The sequence below is a fragment of the Vicugna pacos genome, chromosome 4 (assembly GCF_048564905.1).
Source record: "Vicugna pacos chromosome 4, VicPac4, whole genome shotgun sequence".
In the NCBI taxonomy this organism is placed as follows: domain Eukaryota; kingdom Metazoa; phylum Chordata; class Mammalia; order Artiodactyla; family Camelidae; genus Vicugna; species Vicugna pacos.
Window position 1 is genome coordinate 30,966,334 of NC_132990.1, and position 19,367 is coordinate 30,985,700.

At 41.2% G+C, this 19,367-nt stretch overlaps 1 protein-coding gene across 4 annotated transcripts in view; it reads right to left on the bottom strand.

Annotated features, from left to right (window-relative positions):
- The window catches only part of KDM4C (lysine demethylase 4C), a 360,071-nt gene that overhangs the window by 48,274 nt on the left and 292,430 nt on the right, over positions 1 to 19,367 (bottom strand). For all 4 annotated transcript variants that reach the window (XR_012071960.1, XM_031676953.2, XM_015242581.3 and 1 more), the window contains one exon: positions 9,606 to 9,791. Coding sequence is in view for 3 of the 4 variants with exons in the window: in XM_031676953.2 (XP_031532813.2) it covers positions 9,606 to 9,791 (186 nt within the window). In the remaining variant the exon portion in view is untranslated. The remainder of the gene's footprint in view (positions 1 to 9,605; positions 9,792 to 19,367) is intronic.

Consider the following 19,367-nt stretch of genomic DNA (forward strand, 5'->3'; position numbering starts at 1 on the left):
AATTATTTTCTCTCTGAGTCATTAACTCACCCCAGAGGTGGTGATCTTGTTCAAGAGGTAAGTGAAGGGGACTGGGATGGGAGAACCATCTTTAGATGCTTCACTGTGTTCATGTAGGAAACCCTCCACAGGTAGGTACTGCGTGCTTTCTACTCTGAATAGTTTCAGCAATTTACTCCATGAAGAGCAGAGAGGAAAGGTCACATCAGTTGGTCTGGGGAGCTGGAGAGGAGTCACAGAATCCAATGCTGAGATGGAACCTGACATGAGCTCTTCCCAACTCATTTCCAGTCTCATTAGTTGCGAGAGAACATGTGAGTCTGCCTGGCCCCAGAAGCTCTGCTTTCAGGCTTTCATATTTCAGCCGCTCTTCAAGCTTATTGGGTAGTAATAGTAAAACCTGGGAGGACTACAAAGTCAACAAAATCTCAATCATTCACAGCAGGCTGTGTGTGTGTTTAGAAATCAATAAGCTGATTCTAAAATTTATATGAAAATGCAAAATTCAGAACCTGAAATACACAAAGCAATCTTGAAAAAAACATTTTGGAAGAATTACAATTTGGGGGAAATGAGGACAAAGAGCATTCATTCAACTATAAAGTAATGCAATTTTTAAAAATTACCTTGGATGGGACATTTTCAACAGAGAGAAGTAAGGGACACAGGGCATCACTATACGGTACTCCAACCTATAAGGATTTCTGAATCTCGGTTACAGTGGGTGAATGGGTTAAAAGTAGCTAAAATATACGCAAACATTTTCTAGACAAGGTGACTCAAAGCAAAACAGACTAATTACAGGGCTTAACAGTTTTCCTGTGCCACCAAGAAGGAAGCCCAGTAAACAATGAAATCATATAAATTAATTCAAGCCATGGTCTCAAACTGGTAAAGTGGCACCAAAACAGCAGCATCTAAATGACACACTTTGTGCCCAAACTTTGAAGACCTGGAAGGTTAATGACTGCTGAACCTCTCTGAAGTTCCCTTTCATCATCTATAAAATGGATACAACTAGAATACCTACCTATGTGGACCAAATGATGCAATGTATTACTTAGGAAAGCCTTCAATAAACTACAAATGCACCATGCCAATATGAGCTAACACTACTTTTATTTACCTCATCTACACTGATAAGAGGCTCCCAAAAAAGAGGGGCAGTCACCTTGAACAGAAGAGAAAATCGGAAAGAAACAGGCAATTCTGATTCTATAAAGATGCACTACTTACATGAGCATTGTGGGGGGAGGGGAGGGAGAGGTAAAGATAAAAGGAGAGAAAGAGAGAGAGGTTAAGACTGAACAAGTACAAGCTTCTTAAACCTCTTTCAAAATTTCAGGAGAAACAGCCAAAGGAGCAGTGGAAGAGAAGCCAGCCAAAAGCTTTCTACCCCGCGTTGCAACAGCAGCAGGCGTAGTGCAGATTCTGCCTCGCCATCTCACCAATGACAAATCCAAGTCTTTAACGTCCATCGCTAATCAAGGCAGCTAGTGTCCATCTGTCAGTCTACCAAGTGCTAACTAAATGCACCCATGTGCCCAACACTGTGCTTCAGAGAGGGGTGTGTCGGGTTCCAGTGGAGCAGGAAGGGCAGAGGAAGGGCTAGAGGCTCAGGAGCAGCAACCCCTCCTTTCCAGCCCTGTGCCTGGAGCCTCCTGTTCCCTCCAAAAACACCTAAGGTTAATCTCTCTGGTCCCTGCAGCCTAGGCAAAAACTACTTCTTAGTACCTATTAAGGGTGCTCTTCTGTTCTCCAAATACATGATAAAGATACATGATAACAAGACTTGAAGGTACAGTTAAAAGTTGTTTAATATAAAAGTTTGCAAATTTTTCATTTTATTCTAATTCCTGAGAAATGTGTGGGAAAAGGCCGCTTTTCCCACACTAAACTAAAAGGCCTACCTAACATTCATGCAGAGACATTCCAAATGGAAAATAACTCATAAGGGTTATCTGATGTCCACAAAGAGGAGGGTTTTCACTTCTCCCTGCCTCCTGCCCGAGGAAGAAGCTCCTGAGGGCCAGATCAGCCCAGTCATGGCTAAAAGAAAAGCTAAAAGAAAGTTTTATTGATAAACGTAGAAACAGGAATTTCTTACGTTCCTTCAGATACTACTCTCTACAATTTCACTGACCCACTACACCCAGTGTGGGACAAGAAGACAGGGGAGATGTGATGTCTGATGATGAAAACAGGCCAACTACAGATAAGGAATAGCCAAAAAGCCATTCCTTTTACCTGGAAAGGAAAGCAGTACTGATGTGTCTGTGAGAACTGTGTCAGAGCCTAAGATGGCTACCAACACTCTGTGGAAGGGCAGGGCAAGGTAGCTGGGGCAGCTTCAGGCTAACTGGCTTCCTGCCCAGAGATGGCAGGAAGCCTTCTAGTTAATTCAGAGTTCTATACATTATGTTAGTTCAAAGTGGACATAGAGTGCAGACCTAGAGAGTAGCCTTAGAAATGTTGGAACTTATTTCATTTAAGTGCCTCTTCTATTGCTTGCAGTTAATAATCTCATAAAATTATACTTTCATGATATTTTGTCAGCATCTATGGATTTCATTATGACTATGGCATTTAATTATTGTTTTCTTCAAGAAGGAATGGAAACTCTTGCTCTCATGCTTTACAAGATGTTGGAATGTCAAATACTCTTGGCTGTTGTGTGTCTGCTGACACATTCCATTTATATTTCCCTACCATACCTATGATGCTTGACTGTAATATCAATGTGAAAATACGGGATTAGTGTCACTAGTTAATTTTCTTAACAAGCTATCAGACAATAATGCATGCCTTAATTATATTTTTAAAGCAAGTATAAATTGCAGAAATGCTTAAAATTTCCTAGAAACTGAGAAATATTAATTCCGTGAAATACTAAGCAAGTGTTTCATATGGAAGCACACCTTACGTAAGCTAAAAAATGTAGCCAGAGAAGTGGCCCTTGGAGTGGAAGACTGGATTTTCGTCAGTATGTGTGGTCCTTGAAGTTGTGAAGTATCACCCGTCCCTGCAGCTGGCCCCTCAGGCAGTAGGTCTGCGGACTGTTCCCTGATTCCGTGATGCACTTCATGGTGGGGATAACAGGGCCAAGTAGAAAACACAATGCCGAAAAGTTTCTCCTGGGGATTCTGGTAAGTCTGCTTTAGTGATGAAAACCAAACACCTGCACCAAGATGTAGATTTTTTCATGAAGTGTTTTTTCTAAAATCAGGATTAATTTGCCATGTACAAGGCTTAAAAAAAAAAAAGTTCAGGTGAAATAGTCATTTCTAGAAAGCTACATTATTCCACATTTTGAGAGAGATGAAAACAGCCAAGGCTATTGAACAGATCTCCCCATGGAGGGTGACTGATAATATATCAAAAACACTAAGGCCTTGGTACCCAACATGGCTTCAGAGTTATTTCAAGGGTTCTTCAGGCCCTCCACTGGGCCACAAACTAGAGCTTCCTGATACTGTTCTGCTCAGACATCTCCTACAGGGGACCTTTGACGACAGGATAAAGTAAACTCCTTATGTTCTGCCTAAAGCAACAGCAAAGAGTCAAAGGAATGCCCCAAGGCACAGGGATGATGAGAACAAGGTCCGAGGAGTTGAGTCTGGGCAAGAAACTCTTGAAGCCAGACAGAGAACAACTTCTCCTGCCTGGTCTCAGCACTGTCCCTGTTGGTGTGTCTCTGTGTGTGCATCCACGCACATTCATATGTGAGATAGCTGCTGGGTAACTTCCACTCACACCGAATCGAGGATGAATTGAGTATCTGTAGATTTTGCTCCGGGGGGCGGGGGTTCCTCCTCACCACAGCCTGTCTCCTCTAATGAGCAGACACCTTCCAGCCGCTCACCTCATCCCTAAAAGCAGATCCTCACTTAGCTGAGTTCATTGCCCTAACCTGAACAAAGAAGTTTTTATTTTAATTCAGGGATATATAAAAAGGGATATTTGTATTTGTATATATATAAAGCCTTCCACTTTCTAACTACCCAACTGACTTCTCCAACTTCATCTCCCCTCTTATCATATCCCCTTGACCACTCCAATATCACGACATGTCCTAGACCTCAGTTATACTGGACTCCTCAACTCTTCCAGATAAACCAGGCCTTTGCAGAAGTTCACATACATGCCATCCCCTCTACCTGGAACATCATTACCACTCTTATTTCACCAGCAAATTCAAACTCTCTCGGTTTAGAACCAGCAAAAATGTCACCGCCTGTGTGACTTCTACCTGACTGCCCCCAACAGAATTAGTAACTTCCTTCCAAGGGCTCCCAAAACATTTTATTCATTATCTTTATTTAGCCTATCTTATTATGGAATAAAGCATAGCAACTAAGAGCCTGGGTTCTGCACAGATTGCCTGGTTCTGAATCCACTCAGTCAAAGTGTGACAGGAGCATCAAGTCAACTGGTACCCACTGGATCTATAAAAGGCTAAAGAATCCATGATGATGTTCAGAAGGGTCAGTGGGGAATTACAGCAGGATTGAGTGTTTGGGGTCTCTCCCTATCAATCTATAATCAACCTGAAACACTGCAGACTCTTTTTATAATTAACAAATTCATATAAAAGTGTTATTGATTTCTTAAATTTTTTGTCATTATGTATTTTGCCAATAACTAATACTGAAAGTATAATATGCTATACAATATTCTCCTGTGATAAAATTACTGTTCTAGGGTTTAGAATTTAGAGGCCTTGACCATCCATTGTTCCACCCTTTGGTGAGGTGAAAGCTGTTTCTGCACACCAAGGAAAGGTTTTATTAAGTTAGTAATGACAGGCATCCTCACCCCATTACCACCCAAAGGTCAGTCACAGAAGCATGGATTAACCAGAGCTGCTTTGCTCCAGGCACTCCACCAGATCCTGTGCAATGTGGGTGTCTCCTCCTGTCCTGGGCCACAAACAGTGAAGACAGGGAGAGTTGTGCCGAAGCCCACCTGGGGAGCTGGCCTGCAGACACAGGCCAGGAAAACAAGGTTAGCAAGTGCTGAGCAAAGACCCAAGGTCAATTACAAAGATGAGTGTAGAAGAGAACATGAAGGGTAGCTAGAGGGGAGAATAACAAGAGACAAGAGAACCTTCCAGACTGGGAGGCACTGATACAGAAGCCAGCATAACCACTACGTTCCCCTGTCCACACCAACAACACTGCCTTGAAATAAGGAGCCCGTGTAAAATACCTCACACACCCTTGACACAAAAGGTGTTCAACAAATACCAGCTCTCTTTCGTCCACTAAGCGCATTCCTTAGCATGAGAGAGAGATTTCAACAAATTTGTACCAAGCAGCTTATATGGATGGCCAAGTACTAGTTAAAAAGACAAAATACTGGTTAAATCTAGTTAAAATAATGATCTAGTTAAGTAGAATCTAGTTAAAGTAACAGAGAAAATCTGAAGAAAACAAACACAGGAAATAGGCAGAAAACTGACCACTAAGAGCTTTGCTCTACACAAGTTCTTCCTCTTTTGAATAAGTAGCCGTCTCCATGTTAACAGTCACAACTAAGAAAATTCTAAGGGAAACAAATTTCTCAAATGTCTTTGATGGGAGAGGGTAAGAGGATAACACTAGTGCACCTGGAACGCGATTCTGTACTGGAGAGGCCTTGTTCGTCACAGCGCACTGACGCACACGGCGCAGGAGGTGTGGAGCCCCAGAGCTGCACACACGAAACATGGAGCATGGAGGCTCACTGAAGCGATCTGCCTGAAACAAACCTGACTGCCACCATTCTCAGCCTGGCTGCCCTCTGTTATTCAGGCATCCCTTCCACTGGACACCTGCCTAGTCTCCCTGGGTGTGAGTAGATGGTCCCTGGGCTGGCTGCACTTTGCGGAAGTGTGTAATTTATGAGTAGCTCATTGTTCACTTTGGAGAAGAAACGTTCTTAAGCCTCCCAGTTTCAAAACCATTTTACTTTTTACTTATGTTCTTTGCCTTTTCCTTACAAACATCTGTGCAACATCCACAAAAGCGGGTTAGGAATACGACCAGTAGAGCCTTCAGAAACACAACCAGGAAGTAAGTCACAGTGGATTACGACTAAGGATGGTTAAGTACAACACCACCACAACACCTAAACACATGTGCACACATACGTACACACAAATATGGAACCTCGTATTTGAAAGATAGCAGGTGCCAGTCAAAAGACATGTTTGACAAAAACAGAAAAATGCATACTAAAATTTAGATTAAAATAATAGGCATTAGTGGTGCACTTTCTGTTACATCCTCCTTTCTACTTAAAGAATTTGAGAGGTTTCTGGTCAAGACGGCAGAGTAGTAGGACCATGAGCTTGCCTCCTCTCACAATCACAACAAAACCACAACTGACTGCTAAACAACCATCAACAAAAAAAAGACTGGAACCTAGCAAGTTCTTATCGCCAAACCTTCCTTCTTCAACTGGAAACATAAAGAGGGAATCACAGTGGGACAATAAACAACAAGTTTCTACTGTACAGCACAGGGAACTATATTCAATATCTTGTAGTAAACTATAATGAAAAAGAATATGGAAACAAATATGTATATATATGCTGTACACTAGAAATTGACACAACATTGTAAACTGACTATACTTCAATAAAAAAGAATGTATACATACACACACACACACAAAGAATATGACAGTCGCCTATTTTTGCAAATACTTTCTTCTCACAAAGTGCACTTATTGACCAATGGAAGAGTGCATTATAATAAATCAGATAAATTTTTTATACCATTATCCAGAATGACTTTACACCCAAAGCTCAACAGCACTGAATAAGCTGGTAGAGTTAAAATAATTTATGGCAGTAAGGGAAGAGGAGAATTTGCCTTAAAATGGTCCTTTTGGGTGCAAAAAAGCAAATAATGGGAGATGCAAAAAAAAAAGCGGTGGAGCAAAAACCCTAAAGTGAGTAAAAATGGAGATCCTATTGAAGTAACTGTAGCTTTATACTTCATTTTCTACTCTGTAAAATGCCTGGGTTAGGTTCCTATCTTAGCCTGAAATTTATTTCAGAGTTTGCATGGGTATGATTCAGCTATTGCCTGTTACTCCCTAACAATCAAGACATGGTTGAGAACAAAGACAAACTACAGCTCCAATTCTAGGGAGTGTTATCCCCTGACATTCACAGTTTACACAGAGAGATACTTGAGTGAATTTCAATTTTTTTATGCTTGAAAAGGAAAGGACAGTTAATGCAATAAGGGTCATCACAATGCTCTTAACCAAAGCTGTCAGATTCTATGAATTCCCTTTAGCTAGTTGCCAAACGTTTCAGGGAAGAATCCATATTTGGAGTCTAATTAAAGAATAATGGGTAAGTAATAGCCATCAGGAATGTACTTCAGAAATGCATGCTCATAGTGCTTTCCCCTAGAGAACTTCACAAAGGCAATTTGCAAACACTAAAAATTTTTCCTCATAAGGAAGAACTGCCACATGTAATGTTGTAAATTACATGTTTTCCTCATCCTTTACAAAGTAGACCAAGCTTAAAGTGTAGGGGAGAGTAGTTTCTAAGTCATCTCACAGTCAAATATTTTCTTTTTCATCATCATTTATGAAACACATTAGTAACATAAACCTGACTGAGCCACACATCATAGTTAAGAGGAATGAGGTCCTGATTAAACACCTGGATCTCTTTAATAGCAACTTCAATATAACCATCAGGAACCACAGAGCTCTAAAATATTAAAATGGGAATGTATGATCCCAAGCAGAGCTGAACACCTCTAGTACCACTCGAGGTTTGGGGTTTGGAATTCAACAAATAGAATTTACATTCCAGCACCTGTCACTCATTAACTGAATTTATTTGGGCAAAATAAAAATTGTACCTCTCTGAACTTAGGTTTCTTGTCCTTGAAGCAGGGATAACATTACTCATTTGGCCGAGTTCACATAGGACTGTAGCAGCAGCAGCAGAAGTAGTAAAAAATACAATTTTCATTTTCTGAGGGCTTCTAGTGTGTGGTGGTTTGAAATCCACATGGTAAGGTAGGCATGCCGTTGTTTTAAACAAGGAAGCAGAGGCTGAGAGATAGGAACTTGCACAAGGCTGCGTGCATGTTACTGGCAGAATCTAAGTGTGAACACCAATGACTCTGACTCCAGAGGCCATGACCTGGTTCACATCTCAAAATGTATTCACATATGTCATCGAATGAGGTAATGCTACTGACTGCATTGCAAGCAGCAAAGCACCATGTAATGCAATGTGTTATTACAGTAATTTTTTAAAGTTGCTAAAATGTGTTTTCTGCTGAATACATATACTATTCTTAGCAAGAGCCCATCAACTCAAGAAACTAAGGAAAAAGCACGAATGAATATGTAACTTGAGACCTAAGGCAATGGAAAAATACGGAAAGTAACTTTAAAATAGAAGTGACAGTTGGTGATGTCATTTTGTACATTTGCCCATCCACACGCATCCACACAGAATCCCAACCCACAAACATCAAGTACGTCTCAAAACGCCAATGGAAGTTGCTGGAATCGTTAAAAAGCTGGGAGATTTGCTGTGTACGGGTCATGGCTCCCCGAGCCCATACTGATGACTTGGCAGGCTGCTCACAGGAGGTTATTAGAGACATAGAACAAGCACGTTAGGCTGCAAATAGTCTGTGGCCAAGCTTCCCAGGGATAACAAAGGGCAGCACGTTAGCAAAGCTGAGAGGGTGGATATGATGCTTCAATCTCCTTAAGGAAGCCAAAACACTGAGGGTGACCAGAGAGCTAACAAAGGCATAGCAACCATCTCTACACTGTCGTAATTATTCGAAGCCTTTGAAACAGAGGAAAGATTCCATTCACCAAGGTCAGGTAAACGGATTAAATTATTAAATATTAATTAATTAAATAAAAATTAAATAAATAATTATTAAAGGTAAATTCACGTTACTTAATTGCAAGCACGCTTTTCCCAGAAATAGTTCAGTCCTAAGTGAAATGGAAAGGCAGAAAATTTGAAGACATCTATAATTCTCTGCACTTCTGCTTTTCTGAGCTAGTCATCGCTCCTCCCAGGGTGCCCATGCTGCTGCAGCTTATCCCATCTCAGGGAGTAAGGACCCAAACATTTGTGACCACTGTCTCCCTCCCTTTACTGTGTTGCTGTTCTTTGTTTCTTCTAGAAGAGATGAAATAAACCCCCAAGGCCAGAGTATACAGGTGTATGGATTAAATACTGGAGAATCTCAGGCAAGGCTTTCACATCACTCTCTTCCTACAAATGCTCTCACCCTCATCCTGGATGTGTGCAGTGCACAGTCTGCACAACCATACTCAGCAGCCCTATATACAAAACCCAAACCAGAACAGACATAAGGAGTTTTATCCATGCATCTGTTCATGCACTTATTCAACTCAATAAATATTTACTGCTTCCAGCACGCGCCAGACACTGGTGGATCTTGGGCAAATATTAGTAAATAATAACACAAAATCCCTGCCCTCAAGAAACTTGCAGTCTTGACAGGTCATCAATGAGTAACATGACAGAGTAGAGCATGCCAGGCCTGGGAGGTGTATATGAGTCTTGGCATCAGCAAAGGGCGAGCAGGACTTACCACGTGTGGGTTGACCTTATGTCGAAAGCACGTGATGTTCACCACATATGGCCAATCGTCAGGCTCCATCAGCACCCCGGCAGCGTGAGCACACGTGACGTGGAAGGAGGCGGGGCAGCGGCCATAGGAACACTGGATGCAGGCTCCAGAGACCTTCTTAACCCGGTGTCTGCAGAACATGCATTTCTGGAGGGTTAAGACAAAGAAGAGCATCAATTCAAATTCTGTAACTCAGCCAGTTTCCACACTTCACAGCGTAACGGCTATGAGAGATGAAGAAAACTGATGACATCTACAAGGCCGGACCTCCAGGGGCCCCAGCAGTGAGAGTGGCTGTGGCAATATAAGCTGAGTACCTTGAACACACCACTACAGTTACGTACTACCAGACATATGTTGAACTACTCATCGTGGTTAGGAAAGCCAAACCCTTTTGCACATGTGTCTGCAGGCACAGAACTGAGGAAAAGGCCACCCGGGGGGGTCCTGCAAGTCACCCATGAAAGCCAAAGCTACTACTCTTTCACCCCGGGCATGGTAGGCCTTTCTGTACATCAAGGGATAGGCCATGGATTTGGCAGAGGGGCACACACTCCCCTAAATTAGATGAAGTGAAGTCTTCGAAAATACCCAAGTAGCACACAGATGGGCTAAGGTTTCCATTTACAAGGAAATGCAAAGTGTTAAATGGTCCAATGTGGAAACTAGAGGCTCAAGTGTTTAATAATCCAAATCTGAACCCTTCATCGCTGAAACAAAAATATGCCTCCCAAAGTGAGAAAATTGAAAATCACCCCAAAGGGCATAATTTTGTTCAATCTCTATAGCTGACTCTGCCTGGAGAAGAGAAAATGGAAATAAGAAACAGCAATAATAATTACCACGATCTGAAAATTAAATTGCATACAATTAGCCCTAAACACAATCAGTACATTTGTTATGAGAGACGGGAAAAATCAAACAGCTTCACTAAATGCAAGATTTGTGAACTAATACTTATGGGTTAGGAAAAAATAGTTGTAGAACAACATAGGGTCAGGCTCAGAAAGCAGAGGAAGCAGAATGATCAAAGAGCTCAACTCTGCATTCCTAAGGATAAAATAAGTCTGCAATCTCATCAAATCCTGGTGCAAAGGCTCTGTTTTTATAGGTACACTTTCCTTCCTGGGACAAAAAAAGATACTTAAACTCAATGCCTTTGGAGAACAATAATATTTTATCACAGACCTGCGGGAATCAATGTGCACTAAACTTCTAACTTTTCTTTGCCCTCACATCTGATCACCAACTTCACTGTTACAGATTCTGCACCTTAATCTTGCTCTGATCTCTCCCCACCCATCTATACCAGCCACCACCTCCTGTGCCTATGGGTGTCTTGCCCAGCGTAGTATGGCCTTCTAACCGGTCTTGCCACCTTTTGTTTCATGCTATTTTGATTCACCTTCCCCAGACCTGCCAGAGTGATATGATCTCTGTTCAGCATAGATCCCACGTCACCCACCCTGCTTAATGTGCTTCAATGACTTCTTATCTCCAAGACTCTCCAGGAAAAAAAATGAACAACGTGAGATGGAAGAAGAAAGCTTATAAAAGGCCCTTCATGGTCTATCTGAGCAATTTTATTTCTCACTAGTCCCCATAAGGGCCCTACAGTCTGGGCATTTATAAGATCTCTCTGTACACCTGGATTTAATGTACAATCAAGCATTTTTAAGTTGGGGTTAAAGATGTGTGGACTAAGAATTTACAGAGAGAAGAAAAAAGGGAAAGAAAAGGAAAGAAAAAGAAAGGAAAAAGACTGGTATTCACTTTCAGGGATATCCAAGATGTACTGCTAATTTGCATATGAGTGAGTATAGTATGATAATTTTTTTTTATAAAAGAGCAGATGAGATCTTATAAATGTGTATACATTTGATGAGCACTGAAAAAGTCATGGAACTTTAACATCCAACATGTATATTAATTTGAAACAACTGGGAATAAAGGGAATGAAAACAAAACAAAACAATACAAAAAAGAATTCATAGAGAGAGAGCACAGTGGAGAGTGTGAGAGCCATAGAACTGAAACAAGAACCATTACAATATGAATACAACCATTATTTAACATCTTGATATCTCTTTGGCAATACTTGGTAACAGTTTCAGTACATTCTGGTAATTCTTGGTATTCTGGTATCTTTTTGTCAATTCCAACCATGTGAAATATGATGACAGATATAGCAGCAAGAACTCTTATCAGGAGCCCCAGGCATAATCAGATCATCTTTTAAGAGCCTAATTCATATTACATAAAGGTCAGTGTTTGAATAAATTCAGATGTTGACAGATGTATGAAAGAAGAAATTGTTTCCTATTTTCCTAATTAAGTATGATTAAGAGTAAGAAAGAGTATTAAAACTTAGCTAATTAATGAACTGGCGACTCCCAGCCACTTCTACCATTACCTTCCTCAAGAAACAGAAGATCTCCAGAAGAGGGAAGGAGAAGAGAGAACACACTTAAGCCCAGTGTGAATTCAATCCTTGGAATCTAGTAAGGGAAGTACCTCCATTCCCGGGAGGACAAGAGGTGGTCATTTCTAAGGATAGAACCAATATCCTTAGAAAGTCAACCTAACCTAATTGCAATTCAATTCTTTGCATGATGTTTACCCGCAGAGTTGAAAATTTCTACTTAAACATCAACTAGGTTCTTGCAGAGATACAGAACTAGGCAAAACTTAATAGGGGAACCATACCATATGCCGTAGTACAGTCTACATATTACTTCCGAACCCCAGTTTCACTTGGCCTGCTACTAAGCCAGTTATTCATCTGTGGCAAGGCAATCTGTGGCAACTTGACACCCACACTGCTGGGCTACAGAATTTAATTCAGTAGGGCAAAGACTAGGACACTTCCTAGAATGTTACAATAGAATAAATGCAATGAAAGAAGTAGAAACAAAATGCTATATGGAACTACAATGACCAGTGCAATGAGTTATGCTTGGGGACAACAGAGGGAAGAAGACTGCAAAGAAATGCAATGACTGACCAAATGAAGATGGTGAACTAAGCCCCTGCTACAAAACCCCCAGCCCCAAACCCTAAACAGACAGGAAAAAGAATGAAACCATAATGGCACTAACAAGAATGGGTGCATTAACTCCAGGGAGGAGGGCTCCAGCAAAAAAACTATCAGTAGGTATCTCAGAGAAGGTAGTTCTGGCAAGGCCAAGGCCAAGAATGGAAACAAATAACTAAAAGACAAGCAACCCACTGTCAGGCCAGTCCCAAGGATGCCCCCCATTATCATCAGCAGGTGAGGGATTCTGATCTGATCTGTATCCAGGTCCTGTGACCTGACCCATCAATCACCAACAAGGTAAGTGGATTCTCATTTGGGCTAAGAAGGGAGAAAAAGTGCACCGAAGAAGTACAACTAAAATACAATCAGATACTTAAAAAATCACAAACATTTGAGGGAAAACAATGCCATGAATAAGAGGTGCTATAATTAATAAACAGAAGAATACCTGGCCTAAGGAATCAGGTAAGTGGAAACAGAGAATGTCAGTACATATTATGATAGAGAATCCAAAATATATCCCATCAGTTTAAAAAAAAAAAAAAACAGTAGCAACTACACAGTCAGCACTAAGAAATTTAAAATATTGTCAAAAAAATCAAGATGGAATGACTATTGGAAGATCAAATTACCAACTGGAAGGTGGAGCCCAGAGATTGTACAAAACATAGAGGAAAAGATCAAAAAGAAGGAAAATGGAACACAAACACTGAACTATGGAAAATAGATCCAGGTGTTCAGTTATCTCTCCCAAAGGCACTCTAGAGAAATAGAAAAAGGGAAAAACACAGAAATTTTCAAGACCTGAAAAAAGGTCCAGCAAATAGGGTTAATTAAAAGAAAAACAAATCACCTAAACACAACTTAGCTGCACCTTAGACCACCAAATACAGAGAAGATCCCGAAATCTTCCTGAGAAAAGAAAACCCTGATTACCATCAGATCTCTAATCTTCAACAGTGAACGCTAAAGGACAATGAAACAATGTCTTCCAATTTATGAACGAAAATTTAAGTTGGTCTATATTCAGCCTAATTATCATTCAAATGTGAGGGAAAACATAAAAGATTTCTTTTCTTTTCCACATTCAAGGATCAGAAGTATGCATGAAGAAGTGAAGAGCAACCCAATTCTAAACATGTGGATAAATCTAAATGACTATTGACTTTATAAACAATAACAGTAACGTCTTCTGGGTTTGAAACAGGGAGAGAATCTGAATGGACAGCAATAGTAGCATATAAGGAAGAAGCGGTAAAAGTGAAGTTTTAAATATTCTAGCATTCTTGAATTGTCTGGGAAAAGGGTAAAAGTACCAATTAACTAATAGTGTGGGGAAAAAACAGAATAAGGAAAAATAATAAATTCAAACAAAGACATAAAAGGAAAGAAACAGAAACACAGAACAGTTGGGAGCAAAGGAAAAAGCACATTGTAAATTGGCAGGATTAAACCCAAACACATCAGTGCGTTAAGAGTGAACAGGCTAAACTTTATCTTACGAACCAGGGGTAGCAAACTTTTTTCTTAAAGTGCCAGATAAATATTTTAGGCTTGTGTACCACACGGTGCCAGTTGCTACCACTCAGCCCTGAATTGGATAGTTGACCAGTGAACACTGTGGGGGTCCGGGGAACTGACCCACCCCACCCCACTCCGGTGCAGTCAAAAATCATGTAACTTTTGACTCCCCCAATAACTTAGCTGTTAATAGCCTACGGTTGCCCAGAAGTCTTACCAATAACAAAAACAGTCAATTAACATATATTTTGTATGTTATATGTACTATATACTCTATTCCTACAATAAAGTAAACTAGAGAACAGAAAATGTTATTAAAAATTCATAAAGAAGAGAAAATACATTTACACTACTGTACTATATTTATCCATAAGTTTATGTCATCTGTTGACAAGATGATCTCGTCAGTACCTCATATTGTCTTATGTGATATGAAACACTGTAGATGTTAAACATATTACTAACACTAGGCATTAAAAATGAAAAGATAATGTGAAAAAGAAATTCATATTTATTTACAGGTAAATGACTCATGCATTAATAATGAAGAAGCAGTAACAGGATTGCTTTCTGGTCACCTCGTGTATTAGACGGCACCATGTATGGTCTGTGTTCGTGTGCTAACTTTTGATAAATTTTAACTTTTTATCGTAGATTTGTGTATATTTTATGGTAGTAAAAGATAAAATAGACCAGTATCTACATACAATTTATGCATTTATGACATACCTAACTTTTGGTTACTTTTTTTTCATATTTCTAGACCACACGGTTTATCTGCAGGTTTTTTCAAATTGCCACAAATCTCCAAAAAATTTTCCAATATATTTATTGAAAAAAATCCATGGATAAATGGGTCCACGCAGTTCAAAGCCATAAGGGTCAACTGTAGTGCAAAAGCAGTCATAGACAACCCACAAATGGTCGGTGTGGCTGTGTTCCAATAAAACTTTCTTTACAACAACAAGCACGTGCCCTAGTGTGCTGACCCCTGGCAATAGGCCACGGGCACATATTTGAAGTCAGTAAGCTGTGAAATGATGGAATTAGTATTTAAGAAAGATCACTCGAGCAGCAAGGTGGATTAAGAACAGACTGGAGGGAAAATAAACTGTTACAAAGCCTGGAAATACTGAGGTAAAGGATGATGAGGACTTGGACTATTATAGGAGGAAGGTAACCATTCAGTGTTTTTCACTCTTGCTACCCTTTGTGGACAGAAATTCTGTATCTTCCTTTAAATGGAGCTACTCACTCAAGGTCAGGGCTGGACAGTCCCTCTTCTGTAGGAAAGAACCTCTCTAGCCGCTGGCTAAGCCTTAAAATAGATGAGGGTTGGGGTGCCATCAATTTCTAGAGGGATGGGGATGTAAGGAAGCTTGTGGACTGTAAGATGGGTGGGCACTTAAACGTACAGAAGGATCAGAAAGACAGGGCCGTTCTTCATGCGGTCCACTGTTTGAGGTGCCAGTCACCCACTGGGAAAGGGATAAGGAGCCAGTTGATGGAAGACAATTAAATAAAGAAGTTTGAAGAGTCAAATGAGCAGCTCCGAGAACCATTACTTCGGGTGCTTTAGAACAAAGTCAAGGAGGCACTGATGTAGACAGACCAACGCAGCACAGCAGGAAAATGCTGACACAGATGCCACTGGAGAGTGACTTTAAGGTGTCGTTCACCTCAGTGGTTTTCTAGTAAGGATGCCTGGGACACAATGGCTGCTCGATGTTTGCTCAATTAAACTGAATCCAAGCAAGAATATTTTGGTCAAGTTACAGACCTGCTCATCTGCTTCCTCAACAGTGAAACAAGACTCCTCATTATATAGCTGTAACACCAGAGATGTCAGAGGACAGCGGGATCACTGAGAGGCCTGCTTAAAACACAGATTGCTGGCCCCACCCCCAGCGTTTCAGTACGTCTGGGCTGGGCATTGAATTTGCTTTCCTGACAAGCTCCCAGTGATACTGATGCTGCTGACCCAGGGATCACACTTTGAGAACGACTTAGTTGGAGGGTTAAAGGGTGTCAGTTATTTTGAGACCCTCTAGTATAAGGGAATGCAGGAAGTACAACGTTTTTTCACCTATTCTTCTGTGTTAAGGGCTGAGAGAATTCTCAGGAGAGTATGATTGATAGAGCCTGTACTTTCTTGGGGGACTGGATTTCCATACTCATTCCAATAGCGTAGGCCATTAAGGCTCCTAATGGATTGAGGAATTAATGAAGTATCTGGCAATGAGGCTTTGTGTATCATTAGATTCCTTGAGCACACAGCTTGGCAAAGGGCATCAGGAAATGATGAGCTGTGAAGGAGTTAGAGGTTCAAAGCACATCCTCTTCCCTCTTCCCTTCTTTTTTTTTTTTATTGATATGATTTGTAGTGTGATTTTATTGTCGTTTTGCCAGTTCTGTGATTCTTTTTGCTTCCATAAATAAGCAGGAAATTTCAAAACAGACACATATGCTTTTTATTTTAACTAGTATTTCCCTATCAGACAAGCAACAAGTTGATAGTATTTAATTCCTTTTTCCTTGGACTCTCCAAAGACACTTTTTCCAGGTACTCCACAGCAAGCTAACGATTCCAGCTCAAACAGGGAATAATATTGAACTCAATGGATATCATTATTGTTGCAAGCAAGTCAGAGGACTAAGTCTGAGACTTTCATTTTGCACCACATCTTTAAATATAGGTTTTAAAACAGAAGCTTTGGAAAAAAAAAGTCTACCTGTAAAATTTATATTCTGCTCATTAGTATTCATTGAGTCAATCACTCATGTGCACAAGCGCCGGCCAGCACTGGGGGAACACTCTATGATGAAGTCTAAGTTCTACAGCGAGGAGCTTACAATCCAGGGGAAGAAATGGACACGTAAACAACTTCGGCAGAAGGAAAAGCAGAATTCAAGAGCTGTCGTAAGAGAGCAAGATTCAGAAGGTAAGAGAGAGGAGGAGTTTGATCCCAAGAGAAATCAGTTTACCCAAAGAGCTAAGAGTGGCTGGGCTGGTGTAGCGGGGTCGGGAGACACGATGAAAACCAAGGTCCACAGTGGACTGGCACCACAGAGTGGGGACTGCTGCTGTGAGGGGCAGCAATGAACATGCAGTCTCACACCACTCGAGCCAGACAGAACTGTTCTGATCTCTGGGGTCTAACGACGTTACAAATGGCAGACACCACGAAGTGATACAGTAGAACTCAATTCTGAACATGCCTGCATCAGCTCGTAACATGGCGAGTCCTCTGACTCTCCACACCCCCGTCAGGAACAGTTATTTCTACTCTTCAAGTTCAGAGCATTACAATAAATGGCTCATGATGTCAAGTGTGTTGAATTGAATCCTTATTTATGACATGCATCAGAAGCCATTTATCTCATTGCTTTTTGTTTGGTGAGATTCACCCTGCAGAAGGTGAGAAGCTAAGAAAAAGTCAAGCAGCAGGCTAAAGATGAAAGGGCAGAAGGAATGAGCTCAGCCAGGCCAAGAGACGGAGTACAGAAGCAGACAGAGGTGGGGGGGGGGAGATCACACGGAAGGCTGCACATATTGAAAACAAGTAAGGGAGGCATTGTTGGCCCTGAGAAATATTAAATAAGAATCACAAAAGAATTCTAAACTGGAAAGGCCATAGCAATTCAGACACAAACTGACAAATTAATAAATGACTCCTGAAAAGTACTATGTCAACAGCCCGGTCACACTTTTTAAAAAATTTAGATCAGAAGAAGCACCAAAGGGAAGATCTCAAAACAGGAATGCTCTGGAAGCACCTTTTAATCCCAGTACCAGAACACTGACTGCACACAGTAGGTGCTCAATAAATATCCAGTGACTAAATGAAAGATTGTTTCCTTAATACATATACTGCATCAATTCATTCTTCAGCTATTTTAAGCTAATACTTGCTATATAAAAGGCAAAACGCAAAAGGAGATTAAAAAATGAAGAAGATACCATCCACACATTCAAGAAGCATAATTTGGCATACAAAAATAGCTGTAACAAAAGCTTCGCCATGGTGATGGTAAGACAAATGCTACTGGATTTTGAAGGAGACAGGGCTGGACTCGCAGAACAAAGGTGAGGCCGGCAGGTATGCCTCAGCCGGTTACCTACATCCAGCCTGGCTCTTTCACCATTCTTCTACCGAGAAAGAGAGGCAAGAGAGGATGAACTTCATGACAGCTGCCCAAGGGACAGCAAATACGGGACAAGGAAGTAGGTACGATTCCGCTTGGATGGCTCAGGTGAGGTGGCAGAATTGCTTACGCAGGTGAGCTGTGCACCACTCTGAACTGAAGGCCACGAGTCACCATATCCAGGCATTCCTGGGTCAGTTCCACAGGCTGGCTCCCAGGAACCCAAAGTAAAGTAAAAATGGGGTTTCTCTAATGTCTCAAGTTTCCTGTAATTAATTTCTTGATGTTGAGAGGCTACATGCAATGCTTCTGCACCTGATCAGACACTGCGTTGGAGAGCACTGGGGACATGCTGCATGCTGCTAGAGCCTGTGGGGACATAGGGTCCACCATGTTGCTTGAAGAAGTTGCCCAGCAGGTTTCGAGGAAACTGGGGAAGCCAGCAAAAGCAGGTGGACTTTGAGTTCGCCTTGAAGGACTAGCAGGTCTTAGCCAGCCCACGTGCAGCGGGATGAGGCAGGAGGAAGGACATTCTAGGTGGATAGAACAAAGCTAAGAGGTGGGAAAAACATGAGGCAGAATCGAGTGGAGAAGCATGAGCACAGCTAAGAGATGACAGGCTGGAAAGGCGAGGTCTTAGAGGCTCCTGGACAGTATCCTGACACAAACCTAACTTTCAATTGCCAAGGTGAGAAACTGACAATGGCTTAGCAGTGGCAGTTAATCTTCAGATGGAAAACAGGACTACTATTTTGCTAGTTTTCTGAGTGTTTTCAGCAACCAAGCAAGTCTCCAGACCAGCCCACCAAGAAAATCTGAATGACCTTGAGCTAAGCATGGCTGTTGGTCAGGAATGTCTCTTTGCTTGTCCATTCTTTGTTCTTTTAAGGTTGGACAAATTCTACCCATTTTGACATCGCAAGTACCTGGCGTGTGTACAAATTAAATACCGGGGGAGTCCCTTGACCAAACACCACACTCTCCTGTATCCTCTCTGTAGACAGTATTTCAGAGTAATT